Source organism: Sinocyclocheilus anshuiensis, unplaced genomic scaffold (genome assembly GCF_001515605.1).
Source record: "Sinocyclocheilus anshuiensis isolate Anshui unplaced genomic scaffold, SAMN03320099.WGS_v1.1 scaffold813, whole genome shotgun sequence".
NCBI lineage: Eukaryota > Metazoa > Chordata > Actinopteri > Cypriniformes > Cyprinidae > Sinocyclocheilus > Sinocyclocheilus anshuiensis.
In genome coordinates this window covers 573,237-595,316 of record NW_015540942.1, presented here as the reverse complement: position 1 = coordinate 595,316, position 22,080 = coordinate 573,237, and the positions used below count along the sequence as shown (strand labels likewise).

The window sequence follows — 22,080 nt, the reverse complement described above, 5'->3', positions numbered from 1 at the left end:
ATTTCCTCTAAAGTGCTGTAGTGTTTGACTTTAACACAGAAAGCAAAAAGGAAGCATCTTCAACTGCTAGAGCTGGTCAGATGACAGTAGTTGCTAAGCAGATTTTTAGATTCATTTATTATTTTCCAAAATGTAGATGAGACAAGACAGCATATAATTAGAGTGACAGCAAATACAAACACGCGCATCATGCAGAGAGACAGGAGCTAGTTATCAAGGGTGAAATAAATGTGCCACCTTTAGAGCTTAGTGCCATGTAAACAGTGGGGGCTTTGCCCACTAAGTAGTGCACTCCAAGGGCTCTCTCGTCTTCATGAAGAGGGCATCCAGAGACAAACTATGCTCATTCAAATGGCAAATTAATTTAATTACAGCAACATGCAAAAGCAGTGCTGCCACACATAAAGGGAGGAGCAGGAGGGAGGGAGAGCAAACAGACACAGTGGATAACAGATGCCTCGCCGTCTCATTCCCTGGGATACAGGAGATGAGGAATCTGGGAAAGAGAGTTTTGCGAGCTGAGAGGCAGAGGTGTAGACATAAGGTTCAAGCAAAACAGGTCACCATCTGTTTCTTTAAAGGTGAGAAAACAAGGCGCTATTTTAAGAGGGATAACACATCTCCATTTTGAGATGATGGCGAGGGAGAAACAGTAAATACAGACATGCAACATCACAATGACTAAGATGTTAGTGAGGACATTCCTTTAGTGTACAAGATATTTGCTAGAAAAGCCTGGGTGCTTGTGTTTAGGATCAACTCCATGCGTCTAAATTATCCTAATAAAATGGCCAAAACATGCACATTACATCACATTTCAGGACAATCAAGAACTTTGTAAGTGTGATAGTAACAAGTGATTCAGGTGGGATTGTTCTGTACTGTAAGAAACCTCATTCAGGTGAGCTATTAAAGGAATAGTTCACACAGAAATGTAAAGATGCTGAAAATGTACTCATATTTTGTTAAAGACTTCCAAGCCCAGTGTCAGATTTAAGCTCATCTCTATGCTAAAGAACAGAATAGCCTTGAGGAAATTAAAGAACGTTACAACAAAATAGATATAAATTTAAAAACAAATCTATGTATGAAATGGCTGTTTAAATATCATAATCATGGTAGTTAAAAGAGCAATAAATAAATATATATATATATATATGATCAGTGCTAAAAGCCAAATTAGTATCTCTGACGTACTTAATACACAATATCCTTGTTAATAGAAGTAATTAGAAAATAAGCAATTTTCACATACTTCTACAAGAGCAAATGTCAAATGATTGTCAAAATTAAATGCCTTTAAAAGCAGTTCATTTAACCTGACTGACAATGTAATTTAGCACCTAGATGGCAAAAGTCATGAATCATGGAGTGGAAAACAGGACTCATTATTAAATGTTTCCCATTACCCAAAAAATGTGTGCAATTACAAAGTCTAGACACATTTAGGAGTCAATTAATCATTTATAAAGAGAGTCCAAATAATTATTTACCATTTAAATCTTTATTTCTTTAAAATAACAGGATATCAAAGTTATTTGTGTTACTCTGAATGCCAATACAAAAATGTAATCACTATGAATATACAGCACAGGACAAAACAAAGATATTTTCCCAATGACGAGCATTTATAAAGGGGCTTGCAGACAAGAACAAAGCCTGAGGAATTCCACCGTTCTTAAAAGTGGCTCCTCACCAGATGTGGCAGGCAGCTTTAAGTTCCCTCTCCTGTAGGCCCTTTCCTCGAGGCCAAGACAAAACAAGACACTTAAACTGACAAAAGATGGTGCAGATTTCCACATATTTGGCATGACTGGAAGAGAACGAGGCAGTCTGGAAGGTCTAAGATAAACGGCACTGAATACTGCCTGATAAAAACAGTGTACCGGGTTTATACACAAAATTAAATGATTCATTAAAAGCCTATTGAACCCACTGCGATTCTCCTTCCAGTTCAGGTCACATTCTGCAATAAATAAGATCGTTTGTATAAAGTACATAACAATCCCATTTAATCGACATAAATACTATTCAGTTTGGATAATCTTTCCAACACAAATCCCAAAGCTGTAATTTCAATCATTACTGTTTTTATATGGTACCAGGGATCCAATTAGTCAGTTTTCCTGTAATTATTTGCACAGATGTGATAAAACAAATAGCAGGAACAACGGCACACCAGGTTCTCCACAATGCCGTAGGCAACCAGTATACATTTTGGAGGGAAAGACATCAGATAACCTGTAGTTTTATAATGGTGCTGCCACATCAGCTCTGGTTTCAGAAGATGACTTATCCGTTCAAAATTAAGCATAAATATTAAGAGAGCATTCAACAAATCACATAAAAAGGAGCCTTCTGAGAAATCTCCTGTAAAAATCAAAAGGAAGAGTGATGCATGTGAAGAGCTTTTCACACAGCTTGACCAATCAGAACCTGCCTCATAATCAACCTCTGCACACAGACACAGACCTGGAGCATCAGCAGATCGAGTCAAATGCATGCAGTATATGGAGAAGCTCTTTAGCGGTTGTATTTCTGTATTTCTGACCTCTTCGGCCCTCCACTGTGCTGGAGTTTCTTGGAGGTGAAGTCATTATGTGCTTCTCTAGATGGACCTCTTCACCTCAGTCCATGGCTGATGGAAGGGGGCGGGACAGAGCGTGAGGTGAATGGAGGGTTGGGGATTGGAGAGGAGTGAGGAATGGGGGTGGAGGGGTCGTTTGGATGGGGAGCTAGATTTCGTGGCAGGCCGGATGGTGCTCGCCGAGGCCGTTGGCCTGGGTGTTGTTCTCGTTGAGCCGACGGACACGGTACATCTCGTAGTGGATGCTGCTGGTGATGTCTTTGATGTTCTGCATGTGGGTTCTGCAGGACATGAGCCAATCACACGTTAGAATGCCAAAAAAAAGCTCAGCATGATGGCTAATGAATAATGCAGATGTCCCTAACACGTTCACTTGGAATTAAAGTGATGGTTCGCCCAAAAATGACAATTCTGTCATCATTTACTGACCCTTAAAAATGTCCACACCCATTTTAACCTACTTTAGTCTGTGGAACATAAAAGATGATATTTGAAAAAATGCCTCCAATTTTTTTTTTTTTTTTTTTTGTGTGCATACAATGACTCCAAACTGTTTGAACAAGATTTTGACTTTGACTGACTTTCACTGCATGGATAAAACAAAGGTGACAAGAAAATAGCAAATGATGACAGAATTACATTTTTTGGATAAACCATTCAAAATTTAGTGTCACAGCTGTACACTTGTGAAAAAGAAGTACACTTTAGCATATTTTTAAAAAGAGTAGTTACGGAAATAATATACTTTTAATCAATATACAGTAATGTTTTCTGACATTTAAATCCATGCTAATTTCAATTAAATTAAAATGTATTATAGTTTAAATTTATAGTAAATGCAATTAGCTGAACTTTAGAGTGCCCTTTTAACCATCTTAACTGGGACGTAATTCAGACAAAATAATCTTTACAGTATATGCAAATTCATTAGGGCTGGGTAAAAAATATAGATATCTCGATATTAATCGATTCTCATTTTTACGGAACGATATCGATTCTTAAATCCCAAGAATCGATTAGTCTAGTCTGTTTTCAGTCAATGGACGGAACGTTGAAGGGCACTTCCCATCCAATATATCGCAATAAGCATTGTGCTTTGGTACTTTTAATAAGAAACAAAGTCTCAGATTTCAAATTCTGTCCATTGTATTTCAGTATTCAAACAGGTACTTTTAATATGAAACAAAGTCTCAGATTTCAAATTCTGTCCATTGTATTTCAGTATTCAAACAACGCGAGGCACACGTGAACTGATCAGATCTCCTCCACATTAATACCAGTTTCAGCACAAAATAAACATGACTAAACATCCGAAGGCAAGTTAAAAGAAAGAGTACAACTTTACAATCTGTATTCTGTCTCATGTAATCGCTCAATCAGTGTTTCAGCCACGCAAAGACGTCAATATAACGGCTTGTAAACAAAGTCGCGTAACGTCATATTTACCTCAGAAAAAACATATTCGGTGACCATAAACTCATTAGTCAGATAGAAAAATAAACTGTAGAGAGGGGCATTTTGCTAAATATATGCACCATATAACATATTCATTATATATTTTACTGTTCTTCAATGTTTAATTTATGTTTGAATAAATCCAAGTTATGACAGCCACCACTGTTTATATAAAAAAAACAAAAACAAATTGAAGTAGAAATATTATGTAATTGTAATTTTTATTATTTTAAAAACTTCATTAAGTGTAATTTTAACAAATCAGTCAATTTTAACCTTCAATATTATAGTAATGTAGTGCCAATTGACTCTCGTGTATATTTTACAGCATTACAAAATGTTTTTTCCTTGAGAAAATTTGGCATGTACTGTACCTGATATATATCCAAAATAATCGATATTGAATCGAATCGCAAGCTTGTGAACGAGAATCAAATCGTGAAATTTGTGTCAAAACCCAGCCCTAAAATTCATAATTATTTCTATTGTCTTTGAAATATGTACTTAGTGTACTGTTGAATATCCTGATAAGGATTTATCGTAAACTAAAATATAATTGAATGTAATTTCTATTGAAACCCGTATGACACGCATTTAAATATATTTCTAATTGCAATTTAGTACATCAAAAATATATAAATTTTAAATGTCAAATAACACACTACGGTTAAAATTATAAACCAAGTACATGTACTTTAACAAAAAATAAGTGTACATCTTTGAAGCACGATTATTAAAACATTTCAAATCTACTTTTAATAAAACAAATTTGACATATTACAAAGCACATTTTTTAAAGTGCACTTAAGTGTATGAAGAAGCAGACATGAACTTGTACTCCTTACTTAAACCTAAATGGCCTTTTAATTAAAGTACAGTTTAAAAAAAAATACATTTATACTTTTAAGATCTAAAGTATGTTACAAAGTGCACATTTGACACAATTAAGCACACTTTTTTCCCCACAAGTGTATACTTGTAATACTGTTTGTTAACCACAGACACAGACTGACCTTATGAGGAGGTCCCGCAGGTAAGCAAACTCACAGTGGGCAATATTCTCAACTATAGACACCAAAACACAGCAGAAACATGAGTTACAAACAGAAGACAAAGAGCAATAAACAGATCAATTCAGTTTTCCTCTCTAGCCATTTGGAGCAACATAAAGCAATAACCGCTTGTTCACTAGGTGGAGCTGTTGCAGGTATACTCGGGGGGGAGGTGGACAGAGATGAGACATTATCACCTCAATCTCTAGTAATTCAATTTAAACCGAAGCCTTCCAAAAAAGATAACCCTGAGAGCCTGACAAATTCGCTGTGACAAATCCACAGCTGCCTGGATGTGAAAAAATGTTTATGAATTATAGATTACGTCAAACTCCATGAAACAGAACAAGAAAGCCACCATGGAGTAGACATCCAGAGCAGGAAATGAAAGGTTTTCAAAGAGAGACTTTAATAAGAGTAGTCAAGCTCTTCAAAAAGATTACAGGATAAATTACAGAGTCATTTGACTCTCAAAACACCTCACCAAAAATTACAGTTTTTACTATGTGAGCTGCTAAGTACATCAACCACCCAGATAGTTACTATTCAAACAAGGTTGTATATTACTCTACAACGGCAAGTCAAGAAGTAGCAAGCTTCTGACAGCTTCAGTGGCATAATGTTGATTATAACAGACAATAACTAAGACTTTAGTCTGTATAAATGATATAACATAATAATACATAATTTTACAATACTATAATCTAAAATTCAACATGATATTTATAATGTTACAAAAGATTTCTATTCTAAATAAATGCCCCCCCCCCATCTTTCTATTCACCAAAAAATCCTGAAGTAATAAGCAATAATATTATTATTATATGTAATTAAATTACTTGAGGAACTGGGGAAATGGTGAAGTCCCTGTCAATGAGGCTCAGTGATAAAGGCATTTAACTGTCCAGCAGGACGCCGACTCCCAGGCAAAGTGACGCACTCATAATGGTCTTCTGAGTGGGTCCTCATTTACCAAGGATAAGGCTTTCTGATGTTTGACTCATAGCCGTGTGTCTGCGGTTCATGAACTCCCTTGACGTGCTTTAGGAATGTTGCTGTCTGCATTGTCCGCTAATCACTTTCTTTCTCTTCTCTAAAGAGTCACAATACCTTCAATGGTTCCCCATTTTGTTTTCCTTCCCAATAGTCTTCTCCCATTGACCTGATACTCCTGGTCACTTCCTACTACTGCGAAAGGAATCATCTCCTAATGGACAGAGGAAAGAAACCGATAACATCAGCATGTTCTTAAATGAACCATGGATGTTTTCTGAATGTACAGCAAACTCACTCTTATTTTCTCATTGATTGTTCTATCCTCTGCATCCTCGTCGAACTCTTTCTGTGGGTAGACATCAATCCCATTGGCTCGAAGCTCTTCCCTGATCTATAAAAAAAATGACACAGTCCTTCAGGAGCAAAGTACCGTATATATGATATGGATAAATGATTAAAAATCATGCACTGTAAAAAGTAATCACTGAATCTACTTAAGAAAAGCGAGTAAATGACAAAAACATTAATGTGTTCTGCTACTCCTATTTTAATTTCTTCAATGTGTTGGGAGTCCCTGCGTATGCGCAACGTGAACGTGTACAGGAGATGGGAGATGACGTTAAAAAAAAAGCAAGTTTTCTGGTAACCTATACATATACACAAGTTACCTATACAAAGTTACAGTAAGTTTTATTAACTCAAAAATGATAAACTAATTTGCTTCAGGAATTTGAGGCAATCAGTTTCCACAGGTTTTACAAGTAAGTTCAACTCATTACTTTTTACAGTGTGTTATCATTCATTTGAACCATTCATCAATAATATATTTCAAATAGCAACAGAAACAAACTTCTTTTGAATGCATCAATTTTGTGCAATACTGGAAGTGACATCAATGTAATACTTTTCCCTTACTGGTTAGAGAAGAAATGCTTTTGGAAATCTGTCAGGAGCTTTTTCCAAACCTGAGAAAGATCTATGTCTGTGCTCCAAACAGCATGTGTTTCTCCTGTAAGAGGCACGCCAGCACAAGCACAAGGAGCCGTTGAGGTTGGCGAGTGCTTCCTTACTGCTATGTGAAATGCAACTAACAACCCCAGAACAGATGTGGCTTACCTACACTTCATTATACCATGTGTCTTAGACTCATACCAGTGCTCTACAACTGCATAAACAAGTCCACTGCGGCTTTGTTTCAGAATAATCAAAAGCAAAGACAGGGTTCCCACTCTTTCATGAACACCAGATTCAAGGACTTTCAAGGACTTTTTAAAGCACCATTTATTTTATATCAAGCACCTATCAAATTCACACCCCAGCATATGTAGTGTCATGAAAGACCTTACATTACTTAACAGTTCACTTACACTTAACATTTACATTAAAAATTTCAGAGTAACAATGTTTTGAATGTGTAGGTTTCATAAATTTAGACCGGTTTGAGCGGTTGTGTTCAAAGGAATTTAATGAAATCCATTGAAGTCAGTACTGGTAATTTTCAAATTCAATTTCTAAGCCTAGAGGAATGCAGCTGCTCAAAACGTCAGTATTTTTTGAAAATATTTAATGAACATGCAAATCTGCAAAAAAATATAAAGAAAAGAAATTTAAAAAAAATGAGTGAAAAGCGTTTACAGTTTAAAAGCAAATAGAAAGTCCTATTTTTTTAAGTTCTACATTTTTCTCCTTAGCTCCATGTTGCAGTAAGTTTTGGGAGTTAATTTTTAGTCCATCTCCTATCCTGAAAAGTCTGTCTTGCAGAGACTGACAAAAATGAGCTCTTAAAACTTACTGCCAGATTCTGGAATTCTGGAGACTCAAGGTTGCAGTTCTGGAAAATAGTGGCACTGGAGACTAAAAGGTTCCTGATGGTTTCACACTTAATTCATCACATACATTCATTAATTCTTTTGCAGTTAACATGCCTCTTTTCTTCTCCACCTGTTTTTTTCTGACCCCGCTGACCCAATGAGCATTTTGCTGACCAATGATCATGCCCCTTAACATTGAAATTTCTGTATTGCATTAGTTTTTAATATTTCTCATGGGGATTTAATAATTTTTTACTTCTCAGTCCGAGTTAAATCTTAATAGTAGTTATTAAGATTGATGTGGTTTGGAATTGGTAAAATGTGCTTGGAAAAAAATATGATCAGAATATCAAAGTGCCTAATAATTATGCACGCACTGTGTACTGCGCATCAACAGACACGCGCTTTTTTTCGCGCTCCCCCATCTCCACCCCCAATCATTAGTGCCATTTCGTTCTGTCTTTGACAGAACATATAGGACAATTTTTGAAATAGCGCCATAAACGGGTTAAAGCAAAAAAAAATCTTTTGACTGAAAATGTTTCCTCAGCCAAACCCCATTCCATAGCCATACCCGTCACACACACAGTTTAAAGGCAATTTTTTCTTCTTGTAATTAGGAGAGCTTGTCCTCCTAATTTAACAAATTTAGGAGCACCTTCTGATCAATAATAAAAAATTCTGATCAAAAATTAGCCTTCCTAATACGAGGTGACATTTGACTCAAAGTGACTTACAGGGGTATTTTCTTTTTACCTTTGCAATGGCATCATTTTCATCTATGTCAAATTAAAAAATGTATGTTTATAAGCTTTTTAAAATTTCTATTTAAAACACTATAATAGGAAGTAGAATAAGACAAATAGGTTACCAATCATATGAAATTAATATTAATAAAAAATGTATTTGTACTACAGAGGTGGCACAGAAGAACACAAGTGGCTTGAAGGTACATTCTCAGACGTTTAATGAGGCTCAGAGGTGGCATGAGTGCAATTAAATTCATACATTTATGTGGAGATTAATGTTTTAAATATAAAATTTTGAATACAGAAATAAATGATTTAAATAACTGAAATGATACGCTAAAAATTCAACTAAATCCGCCAGCAGGTGGCGGCAAGTCTGATTTTATCACTGAATCATTCATTCAATTGATTCGTTCGAACGGCTGATTCATTCAGGAATGAAGCATGTGACTGTTTATGAATGGGTAATCATGAATCACTGACTCACTAGATTCGTTCAAAAATGCACTTTCATTGAATGAATGAAACTCAGCCGTGTTTGCTTTTAGATATGCGAAGCGGCTGAGCTGTTACTATAGTTGGAACTATTTTCGTTGTAAAGAAACAGAGCAAAATCAGGCAGTACTTGTTTACTGAACTGTTGTATTAAATAAATATCACATTTGCAAACTTCCTTAACTATTAAAAGCTGTCACTCTCCTTATCACGATCTGTGGGCGCACAGAAAATGAGAGAGCGCGAGTGAGTTCTCAAGACTCAAAAGCACATGCAAATGATACATTCCTTCATCTGTCATCGCGTTATAAGTGCGGAACCTGCGGGAATGAGTAGAATTGTTATTAATAGCCGCGCAATCCCGCGCCGAAATTCAAGTTCTGCTCTGTGTTCTCTGCTAATAACCCGACTGTGAATGATGCAAGCGGCGTCAGTTGTCACTGAGAAGCTGCAGCGGCGGGGATGATTTTTGGTGTGCCGGCAGAACAACAACAACAACAACGCGCTACATGTTTCTTTTCCCCTAATTGTTTTTCCAATTGACGGAAATCCATCGTAGCGGTGGAAAACTTTAATCCCTGCATAAACAAAATTTATTTCGAATTTAATTCAAGCACTTTCAAGGACCTATGTTTGTTTTCAAGTACTTTCCAGGCCTTGAATCCATATGTCTGAAATTCAAGTACTTTCAAGTACTTTCAAGAAGCGTGGGAACCCTGCAAAGAATAAGTTTGAGACTCTCAAGACAGTCCTTGTTTTTTTGCCATGCCAATTGTCTTAAGTAATACACCATCATATCGTAAATAAAACTGCATTAGTGCTTTGACAGGGCAGTAGTGTTTCTGTAGAAGCTGCAGAGACACCACCATCTGCAGTCTTGACTCAGTTTGCCAGCTACAGCTAGAATAACAGCATGACAGCATGTACTAGTTCTTCCACACATCAATGCACCGGTTTGTGATACTGTATTCACATTATTCCACCGGGGCTTGCCGCACAAAGATCCACATTGTATTTTGTCTGATTCTATCTCATACAACATGCCTGGCACAAAAATACAATATGAGTATCCACGATAAAGGAAATGAATAATCTTTTAAAAATATATGTGGCAAGTTTTTAGAAATGCACACAGAAACAGAGTTTTGAAAAACATTAATGCCATTTTCAAGAAAATGTAAGTTTAATGACTCAAAAAGTCCGTGTAATGTACTATTAACATATTTTCCTTACACCTTGAATACATGTGAGTGTACAATCCTAATTTCATTATTTTGGACAAAGTATTAATAAAATATATGTAAATAATTATTTATTTTTTCCTATATTCAATAAAGAAAAAGGTCATGATTTCATAAAATACAATTTCATATTAAGTTGGTATTTTTGCCACACTTCGTGACATTTTACAACCTGAACTAACCTTGTCTTATCATAAAAATGTTATTTAAAGATACTCGGCACCACTTCAGTTTGATTTGTAAGTGTTTTTCAAATATTAATACGCAGTGAAGCGGTTCTGTTGAAGCTTTTCATTTTTGAGAAATAATATTATGTTAAAAGAATATTCATATAAAGAAGAAAAGAATATGTCAAACTACTTAAGGATTTCTTTTAATTAATTTTTTCTTTCGATTTATGATATTAGGACAGTTGTAGCATCCTGACATTTTTGACTACAAAAATATTTAGCAAACCAGTCACTTTTTATGTATGAATGGTATTTTTAAATGTATTTTTAAAATAAATCAATAAATCATGACAATAAAGTCATGTCACTGAGCCATCTAACAAAGACCAGCAACACAACATGGCAGTCAGTTAAATTAACTATTTATTCTACAGCATCTACAATATTTTGTCTAAATAATAATAAAAAAAAGTATAGCAGCATATGAACTTGAACTCTGTAAAGAAGAAAGCAACAACAATCATTCATTTGTAAGTCAAACTTTAGCTCACCTTCTTTTTGAAGAAGTCCCTCTCCTCCAGAGTCAGGGTGTCAGCCTTAGCGATGACAGGAACGATGTTCACCACCTTACTAAGACGTCTCATGAACTCCACATCCAAAGGCCTAAGACTGAGGAAAATTACAAAGGAGAAAGTGATGTGATGGAGTGCACTTCTTAAAGGGATAGTTCACCCAAAAATGAAAATTCTGTCATTAATTACTCACCCTCGTGTCGTTCCAAACCCGTAAGACCTTCGTTCATCTTCGGAACACAAATTAAGATATTTTTGATTAAATCTGAGAGCTCCCAGACCCTGCATACTTTTTGAGTGCAAAGAAAACAAAAATAATTTATTTAACAATTCTTCTCCCCCGAGTTACATCTTCCGCCATTTTGGAGAGTACCCAAGAGCGTAATTGACGTAATCAGCATTGTTTACGTTCGGGGGGAAAGCGCGCATGAGTTGTGATACTCTCTAAAATGGCGGAAGTAGTAACTTGGGGGAGAAGAACTGTGAAATTAATTTTTGTTTTTGCACTCAAAAAGTATTCTCGTAGCTTCACAAAACTGAAGTTGAGCCACTGATGTCACATGGACTGTTTTACCGATGTCACGTTTCTGGACCTGGGAACATTACAGTTGCGTTGCTGTCTACGCAGGGTCTGAGAGCTCTCACATTTCATCAAAATATCTTAATTTGGGTTCCGAAGATGAACGAAGGTCTTACGGGTTTGGAACAACATGAGGGCGAGTAACTAATGACAGAATTTTCATTTTTTTAATGACAGAAGAACGTAAACAACGCTGATTACGTCGATTACGCTCTTGGGTACTCTCCAAAATGGCAGAAGACGTAACTCGGGGAGAAGAATTGTTAAATAAATTGTTATTTGAGTTCAAAAAGTATTCTCGTAGCTTCACAAAACTGAAGTTGAGCCACTGATGTCACATGGACTGTTTTACCGATGTCACGTTTCTGGACCTGGGAACATTACAGTTGCGTTGCTGTCTACGCAGGGTCTGAGAGCTCTCACATTTCATCAAAATATCTTAATTTGTGTTCCGAAGATGAACGAAGGTCTTACGGGTTTGGAACAACATGAGGGCGAGTAACTAATGACAGAATTTTCATTTTTTTAATGACAGAACTTTCATTCAACTATCCCTTTAAAAGCACTATATTGAAACCTGTTTCTACCACCACCACCAGAGGGCGAAAATCACCAAAAATACACATGCTCTGCGATGTGACGCACTCTAAAAATGCTTGGGCATGGAAAGATTATTCACGCAATGCTTTTACAAAGGTGTAAGGAGACCTTTGAAAGTGAAACGGGAAAAAAGTGAACAGGAAAAGGCACAGATTTTTAGAACTGAACAAATGTCCTGCCGGCGTGACTGCAGCAGACCCAGTCTGTAGTCTCTGTGGCTGACTGTTTGACTCTAATTAGCCGAGCTGTTCAAAGCCAGAATGCAGCTGTTGGATGGACATAAAACAGTAAGTCATTCACAGCGGCCCACAGAAAGGCCTGCACCACACGCACCGGAGCATCAAGACACCAAATCCACGGGTGTGTGGTTGGCATGTGTGCTCAGGGTCCTTAGATCTTTTTCAAAATAGGTTGGAGAGATGGATAGTGTTATGTCTCATACATTGATGTCTCAAATTAATCAGAAGTGACAGTAAAGGCTTTTATTATGTTACAAAATATTTCTATTTCAAATAAATAATGTTGAAATTTCTGTTCATCAAAAAACAACAACAATGTATCAAAGTTTCCATACAAATATTAAGCAGAACAACTGCTTTTAGATTCATAATAATATGTTTCTTGAGCAGCAAATCAGCATATCAGAATGATTTCTGAAGGATCATGTGACACTGAAGACTGGAGTAATGATGCTGAAAATTCAGCTTTGCATCACAGGAATAAATGACAATAAATTCAAATAGAAAACAGTTATTTTCAATTGTAATAATATTTCATAATATTACTGTTTTTATTGTATTTTTCATCAAACAAATGCAGCCCTAGTGAGCATAAGATACCTCTTTAAACTTTTGAACGGTAGTGTGTATATATAATATTCAATTCATTTGTTCATACTTGATTTTTTCCCTTTTATTAAACTTATGTACAGGTCATATACTACACAGTATTTCTGCTGACACAAATTAAGCCCGGAGAAGATCAATATTTTGGTATAAACTCTATTTAGGTGGTCTGCTTTACACTTAGTCCAGTCTCTTAATATTTACTCTGCGCTATCAGATGTTAGACAGACAGAAAGCATCTCGGCTAATGTGTGTCGTGCCTCTGTCCGGAAACTGAGCATGTGTACACATGCATATACACATTTTATTGTAAAGGCCACTAAAAACTATCCTGCAGTATGTGAAGAAGAACGCAGAAAGCCTGGAAACTCATGCTGGCCAACAGCAGCCATAAAAACACAAGCATACACAACGATTCTCCATCAGAGAGAAACAACAGCACAGACCACCCACCTAATCTGGCACTAAGATATTATTAGATGTAACAAGGAAATGTGCTAATGGTAAACAGTGAATACAAATCCCTGATGTAAACAGTAGCTGCTCAGGAGGGCAAAGCGCATTTCAATCTATAAAATGTTTTAAAATCCCAAAGAACTATATACTGAAATTAAGATGGAAAAAAATGCTTTTTGGCTTGCTAAATGTTTCTGTAAGCCAAAGGTCAAGCAGTAATGTGTTATACAAGGCCTTGTTAAAATAAGTGTGGTGACTCCACTCAACACTAATTTTACAACCAGGTCAGTTTTAAAGCTAAATTATTAAAATGAAAGATGCCCAGACAGAGCCTTTTTCAAAAAAAAAGGTAATGAGAACAAGTCTTAGGGGTATTTATATCTGGTCACAGTTAGTGTGTTCAAGACAGCTTGTCTTGATTTACTATACACTGAACATCACCTCATTCTGCAGGAGGAACTGTACTACTACAACTGTCCTAGTTTCCCCCCTTTATTGTACATAATAATTAGGCAGGAAACATACAACACTTATTCATGCTAACAGAGTTGATATTAGTTACTACACATGAGGTATATGCAGCACAAGCCCTTTAGAGGGATCCAAAGTGCACTTATGTTCACATGGATGTTTAGGTAAATAAGGACGTGTTTCAAGTCACTTCTAAAGTATGCTTACTAACCAGTGTCCTGTGGGTGGTATGAAGTATATGCAGCAGTGCACTCGTGAGTCTGGGATCCTCTTCTTCCTGTCAATATTGATCTCTTCCTGCAAGTACTGCTCATACTGGTCATTGATGAACTTCATTATGGGCTGCCAACTGTTGAAAGGAGATAGAATGAGAGAGAAATGTAATGACACTCCCCCCCCTCAAAATATCTTTAGACTAAGAGTGTTTAACACTAGATTGATCTCTCAGGATTTTCCAGTCAATGAAGTGTTGATCAGGATCACTTTGATGGTTGTTATTTTGGAGAGTTTGATTGCTGTTCTTCAAGCATGGCTTCACAGATGGGCGCAGAGCGTGCCCAGAACAACTATACCGGCCAACACTAACAGAACTGCTTTAGATTGTCATTTATATTTCACAGAAGAGGACCTGACTGAACTAAGCGCATTTTAGACCATATCAAAACTGGAGGCTACTTTACCAATTCTCGTTGTTGATCTGGTCACCAAACCCTGGTGTGTCTATGACTGTCAGCTTCATTCGAACTCCTTTCTCCTCGATATCTGTGTAAAAGATGGCCGACAGTATTAAAACTAACGCACACAATAAAGCATGTCCACTTAAGCTTGAGGAAATTAAGATTTTATTGAATTCTAGTGAATTCTAGTCTCTTTGAACTCAAGATCATTATGGGTGATGGCCATGCATGAATGTATAAATGACACATTTCATTAAAAATGACAGAAAATGGGTCTAGCTGTGCAGCTTTACCATGACTGATGGACTTGATCTCAATGGTTTTGGGAATCTTTTCCTCAGCCGTGCCCAAGAAAGACTTGCGGCTCACCTTAGACTTGAAGAGCGTGTTCATCAGTGTGGACTTCCCTAAACCACTCTGACCTGTACACATGTACAACAATCATATCAACATAAGATTGGAATACACTACAGTAATTCTGCCCAGATCTAGATGAGTCAATGCTAGTTGCTGAAAAGTTTTCAGATTTATGTCAGTCAGAATTGACAGACTTCACAGAAATCACAGTGTATGATGGGAACAGACTCTGATTTTTTTAAACTTCAGACTTTGATTTGATTCAGTTGGAGGAAAACAAATATGTTTGATATTTTTAGCCAATTTTATAACACAATGTTTTCATTTGTTAATTTGTCTCCCAGCAACGAGGCGTGTTTCTGCTCAAGATTGATGTGTTAAGAACTTGAAAGTCTGGGAGTCTGTGATTCTTGATCGTTTAGTGTATGATGCACAGTTTTTTGTTACAGTCGGAAAGTGTATGATGGCCAGTATTTTAAAATCTGTTCAGATTTGAAAAGTCATGTAGTGTATTATTCCAACCCTAAGACGGATGCATGAGAGCACAGACTGTGAGAAACAGATAAAAGAATATTCACTTCAGGGGTTAAAATGGCACTAGCATTTGATGAATTACTGATCTTTAATGACAAAGTGAAAACATATCTATACAAAAGTATCTAAAATAATTACATTTAGCAAACTCAATTAAATATCCCTTTGAGTATATCAGTAAATCAATCATTAAGAAACAGAAGAAAGAGCATGGCAGAGCTGTAAATCTTCTCCAAAAACTGAGACTAATGAGACTCTGAAAAGAGTTCAGCTTCAGTGGCTGAGACAGCTTTATGGGAGAGTGGCAAAGAGAAGCCACTGTTCAAAAATGTCACATGGCATCTCGGCTACAGAGTGCCAGGAGGCATGTGGGAGACTCTGCAGCCAGCTGGAAGAAGCTTCTATGGTTTCATGAGACCAAAATTGAGCCATTTTTTGGCTGTCAGACCAAACACCCCGTTTGGAGCTAGCCAAATGCTGTCCATCATCACAAACACACCGTCCCCACTGTGAAGAGCGGTGGTGGCGACATCATTCTGTGGGGATGAAAGAAGATGCCTGCACATTAACACAAAGCTACAGTACATAATAATGGCTTATAAACAACATTAATGAGCCAAGTCAGAGTCTAGATCTCAATCCAATTGAGAATTTATAGTTGGACGTCTATATTGACTATATTGTGAATACTTATGCATATATTTTTTGTTTTTAATAAATGCAATCAATCTTAACAAATGTGTAGAATTTTTCATTTAGACATGAAACAATGAACATTTACATTACACAGAAGATGGTTTTATACAAAACAAGACTTTCAATTGAGCCAATAATATTAATTAGTAAAAATTGCCAAGTTTAAATTAGAATCTATATTAGTACACAAGCTAGAGCAAAGGTAAAATGCAGGAAAGAGAGGACATTTTTATTTTATTTTTAAATAAATAGTTGCATTATTTATTTGATCACTGCCAAAAAGACTAAATAAATCAATGTAAAACAACAAAACATGAAAAATTCGAAGGATGTTGAATACTGTTTATATGCCCTTCTTCATTCACAGATCACGAGTGATGCTTCCACTCGAGCTGTCCTGAGGTTGGAATGAAACTATCATTTCATTGGCTCTTGCTAACAGGAGCTTGTATTTAGCTGTGGTTTTCTTCAACCTCGCTAGCTCACATCCCTCAGCCTTGGTCTCATCACACTGTAGTAATGAGGGCCTGCTCCTTTCTGCACGGAGCAGGGCTGCTAATTCTCTCTCTCTAAACACCCTGTCATCCAATCCCACCGCTGACATTGGATTCAGATGTGCCTTGCTGCCTTCCTTTCCCTGTATACTGCCTATAAAGGCAGCACTTTTCAACTTTCTGACACTTGCATTAGGAAAATGTGATGGAATGAGAGACAGGAGTCAGAATAAACGGGCTGCAGCTGGGAACGAGGGTTGGCTCTCTCAGCTCTGACTGGGTTAAGTCAACAGCAGGTTTGGCCACAATGACCCAGAGAGCCACATGTGAGAAACCAGCTGCAGTACAGGTTAATTTTGCTGTCTTCAATGGAGCTCGTAATTATTTCCTCTTGTAAACACTACATAAATCATTTGAGGTTTAAAGGGGTCATATGATGCTTTTTTAAAGATCATTATTTGGATAAAGAATATCTCTTTGGTTTTGAGACTTTAGTCTTTGCAACTTCAGGGATCTTATCTATGCACAATCAGCTTGTAACACTCCAAAGAGAAAGGAAAACTTGAAATCGCATCATATGACCCCTTTAATACAGGGACTGCGTCCTCTGGGATGCTAATGCTGAAATGGAAAAATACCACCAGGTGACGCCCTAAACATTTTGCCCTATCACATTACTCAAAACACACATCGTTCCCTAATTTTCATTCTTATTTCCTCATTCCAAACTCCACTTGTCTAAAGTTATTAACCCATTTTCACAAGCAAACTGTAAGACTTCAGCAACTTAATTTCAAAAGATAAAACAACAGAATTCTCTAAACTCAAACTGGATGTTTGCCTGTTCACATTTTTTTTTTAATGTGGCCTATATCAGATTTGAGTGTGAGCTGATTATGATCCTGAACTGACTCTTATGCACAAAAGAACAATAAGAAAGATGGCACACAGCATGCTGTCATACGGAGGAAAATATGAAGGCCACTGAAATCAGTGTTTATGCATTTGTTTATAAAGTGCCGCCGAAGCCAGCGAATTCATGCACATGAAAAAAATAGGATGCAGGTGAGGATGTTGAAAAAGTAAGCAATGTTATTTCTAATTCTCACTCAAGCTTTGCTTATATAAAACTCTGTCACTGCAATACTTATACTTCACTGTCCTTCCACCGACCACCATCACGACTGTCTTCCATATTAACTGAAAAATCAAAGAACTACCGAATATGTAGTAGTATATGTAAAATCAACGCAGAATTGTGACAAATGTCAATCTAGAGTGACTTAAGTCATATGAATTACGATATGACCATTCAGACTGCGGTTGCATCGCAAAACATTGGACGTATTTAGTATATTTATTTAGCATTTAGTTAGATTTAGTACCACATTTAGAATGACCCAAAGCAGAATAGGAAAACCACAGCGGTGCTCATATATTCTTGAGAAAATGTGAAAATCTACTTTTCAAACATGTCATAGATCGGCGCCGATAGCCTCGTGGTTAGTGCATTGACATACAGCAAAACTGCGCTCATGGCGACCCAAGTTTGATTCCTGTCTCAATTTCCTTTGCCAATCCCGCTCCCCTCTCTCCACCCAATGCTTTCATGTCATTTCTCTACTGTCCTATCCTAATAAAAAGGCATAAAAGCCCATAAAAATAACTTTCAAATATGTCAAAAAAATCATATGCATATTTTTTCCTCATACCAGTTAAATGGAAACTGCAGCCGATTCTAAAGATTTCATTGTTTGTGTCAATCACAGTGCTGATTGCATTCTCAATGCTGAAACAAATACTAACCCCTAACCGCGCATTTCCCCCCTTAGCTCGGTTCGTTTGGGCATATGTGAACACGGCAATCGCGCTCGGATCCACACCAAAACAATCGGTCCGAGATCGCCTGAACGAGGTGGTCTCGGACCGATTGAAAACGAACTCTGGAGCGGTTCGGTTGTAGTGAGAAAGCAATCCGATCTAACGGACCAACGAACCAGGCTATATCACAATGTATAATTGGTAATTACGTAAGTTCTGTGAAAAGCATTAGCTTTGTTGTTTTGCTAATACTTCAAAATAAACCTGTGAATGTCTGTGGATGAGCACGCCATTCAAAATCAAAGTACACTTTTTCATTTTATAATGCCGTTTTATTGCTCTTCTTCCTAGTAGGTGCATTTTAAAAATGTTTTCCCGATGAACTCCTGCTCAAAATTATAAATTAATATAATGACAGCTACAAAAAAAAACAACAATAAGCCCGCGATGCTGTTGTCGTTCCATCCTGACGGATGACGGCCCTGACAGCTAAGTGGAATCCCGGAAAATAAACCGTGGAACTTTGACCAATGAGAGAACAGTTTACTCGCGCGTGACTTGTATAAACAAATTTGGTCCATTTAGAAACTTTGCCGTGTGAAAGCAAACCACACCAAGAATAAAAAGCAACATTGTAATAATTTGAATCCCTGTTTTGGAACAAAGCAATCGATCTACAGGTGTGAAAGCACCCTCAGTTTAAGTTTTTAAACTTAAGATAGAATTGGTAGCCCATCCTGATTGACAGCATTACTGTTTGTCACTCTGAACTAGCTGAATTCATGAAGTCTGAACTTTTCTTGACAGGTGACTATGTGAGTGAGTAGACAAATGAAATTTGCTGCGAGCGTGATTTGCAAAAACAACACAAGAGTCATACCACTGCACATCAAACCATCATCTCAAAGTACAAATATTTCAGTCTCCTAAAGTATGTGGCATGTCAAGTATTGCTGACTATTACCATTTCTGAGAATGTACTGTAAGCTAACACTAAATAACACATTCAGTGCACTAGAACAATTATGTAATCATTGAATATGTCAGTTCATGAATGTCAGTTTAACTACAGTAGGTTTTATTCTTCGTCTTCTGAAGATGTGAATGTAATTAAACTCATTAACAGACTAATGCATCTAACAGACTAAAAACAGAAACTGCAACATATGCAACCTCACGAGCCTAAAGATAAAACATGAACAAGCGCACACAGGAACACACTAACATGTAAGAACAAACATAAAAATGCATATGGAATAACACAGCCTGACTGGTGGCATTTAATTGAGCACTGCTTATGAAAGCCTGCATGTACAGTGGGTACGGAAAATATTCAGACCCCCTTAAATTTTTCACTCTTTGTTATATTGCAGCCATTTGCTAAAATCATTTAAGTTAATTTGGCTGCAATATAACAAAGAGTGAAAAATTGAAGGGGGTCTGAATACTTTCCGTACCCACTGTAATTGCCACGCGTAGGTGTGTGGTTGGAAGTGTTATGGAAAATTGAAGCTTTGATTACCATAAGATTGTTTTATTAAAGGTTGAAAAATTAAATGGTTCTCTACAATTATAATTTATGGCACTTTCACTTCATTTTTTTAAAAACGGTTTCACCAAATTCCTAAATTACAGAGTATTTTTATAGCAAGGCTATTACTGAAATTACCAATGTGGGAGGAAATAAAACTACACAAAATCTGATTAAAATACAATTTTAGATTTTAAAATGTCTGAAATAAAGCTGCAAGCATTTAATAGAAACATATCTGACTGATTTCTCAGAGATCAATGCTTGAAATATTGACTCACCCACTACCATGATGTTGAGCTCAAAGCCCTGTTTCATGGCCTTCCTCCTCATCTGCTCCAGGATGGCATCAATGCCCACATAGCTGAAGTCGACGCTGGGCTTCTCCAGGCACATGGCTGGGGGCATCTCTGGCATAACAGACTCTGCCATGATGCTACTGCTGCTGTAGCTGGAAATGACCTCTGACCCTGCAAACATGAAGAGAAGACGCAATGAGGGGCCATATATCATGGGGTATTTTGATTTAACGCTCATATGCACTCAACAGCATTACACTGCAGGGTATTTTATAAGCTGTTACAGATACTCTCGGAGAGAATGTGCTTCTACACAACTTGAAAACAGACATAATAAACGGGACTCTTCTCCAGCCTGGAGCCAGCTAGCACATTTTTACTTCTCGATTTAAATAAATATCCATTTATTTGAGGTGCATTATTGGGCCAAAAATGTTCTCATCTCTCTTCGAATGCATCCATCATGTGAAAGAGCCCCTCTCCAAATCATCTACTGACATTATTTAGAGTACAACAATCTCATGAGTCATGACCCCTCAAAGATCAGGTTGGGATCACGTTACATTATGCCGAAAGCCAAGCCGCATTGTGTCTGGAATATGATCGGATCTCTGAAACCACATGGAACAGATTTTGACCACATTTAAATGAGGGTGTAAATGCATATGCATTGTCGTTCAGCTACGAAAGTAATATGTAACAAGGTTGCACTGATAAATCAATCACGTCACCATGACGGACTGAGAAATGTGAGAAATGACTTGGAATCTCATTTCTTATCTTTTCTGAGGGGTTGAAATGAAAGGAAATGCAAGACATGGCAGAAAGTATTTTGAATGCATTCTTTCAACGTTTTTAAAGTTCCGTAAATTACAGAAATGCTTCAGTTAAATGCAACCCGAATTCAAGTGCGACAAGAACGATCAGTTTTCCACCCAATCATGCTGCAGACACACTGGAAAAAAATATCCACATATTATCTGAATAAGAAATGCTCATCAACTCCAGGTCTAAAAGGCACCATGACAGTTGCTAAACTAGGCCTCAATATATACATTTTAAGACAAAAGCATTTTACTATTTTATTTACAATTCAAAAGGCATTTTTTCTTCCTTACAACAAGATTGTGTTACATGTGACTTCACAAGAACTAGATAAGAAATACCTGACATTTAAAACAGAAGCTTCCACCAGCCTCCTTCATGATACAAAGACAGGAACCACTTCCTTTGTGTGAGAAACACCCATAATCAGTGATAAGACACTCATGTAGTGATGATAACACTGTGGTTGCAGAGAAAATTCAGGCTAAACAACACAAGATGTTTGTACAACTTTCTTTTTTAGGCAGAAGATGCAAACATAAGTCAGTGGCGCCCCATCTCAAAGCCTGCGGCCCCATAGATCAGCGGGTCTTTCCAGCAGACAAAGCAGTTAAAAATTCTTCAAGTCAGTAACCTGATCCACTGGCAGCTCTCAGGGCTTGGTACAGTTATTCAGAAAGCCTATCGGCTTCTCTTCACCCTGACAGGGCGTCAAGCCAACAAACCCACAGCCACTGGATTCCTAGCTTCACAAAAGACCCGCTCT

General features: G+C 37.0%; 1 protein-coding gene across 4 annotated transcripts in view; it reads right to left on the bottom strand.

Moving 5' to 3' along the window:
* Window positions 1-1,571: 1,571 nt before the first annotated feature.
* LOC107689620 (neuronal-specific septin-3-like) overlaps window positions 1,572-22,080 on the bottom strand; it is a 96,376-nt gene continuing 75,867 nt past the window's right edge. For 3 of the 4 annotated variants that reach the window (XM_016487690.1, XM_016487689.1, XM_016487688.1), the window contains exons 3-11: window positions 20,472-20,660; window positions 15,051-15,179; window positions 14,761-14,842; window positions 14,292-14,429; window positions 11,108-11,225; window positions 6,386-6,481; window positions 6,205-6,301; window positions 5,056-5,107; window positions 1,572-2,868 (exon numbers count right to left, since the gene is read on the bottom strand). In XM_016487690.1, the coding sequence (XP_016343176.1) occupies window positions 2,736-2,868; window positions 5,056-5,107; window positions 6,205-6,301; window positions 6,386-6,481; window positions 11,108-11,225; window positions 14,292-14,429; window positions 14,761-14,842; window positions 15,051-15,179; window positions 20,472-20,660 (1,034 nt within the window). In that variant the 3' untranslated portion in view covers window positions 1,572-2,735. The remainder of the gene's footprint in view (window positions 2,869-5,055; window positions 5,108-6,204; window positions 6,302-6,385; window positions 6,482-11,107; window positions 11,226-14,291; window positions 14,430-14,760; window positions 14,843-15,050; window positions 15,180-20,471; window positions 20,661-22,080) is intronic. The other variant, XM_016487687.1, reaches the window with a different exon arrangement.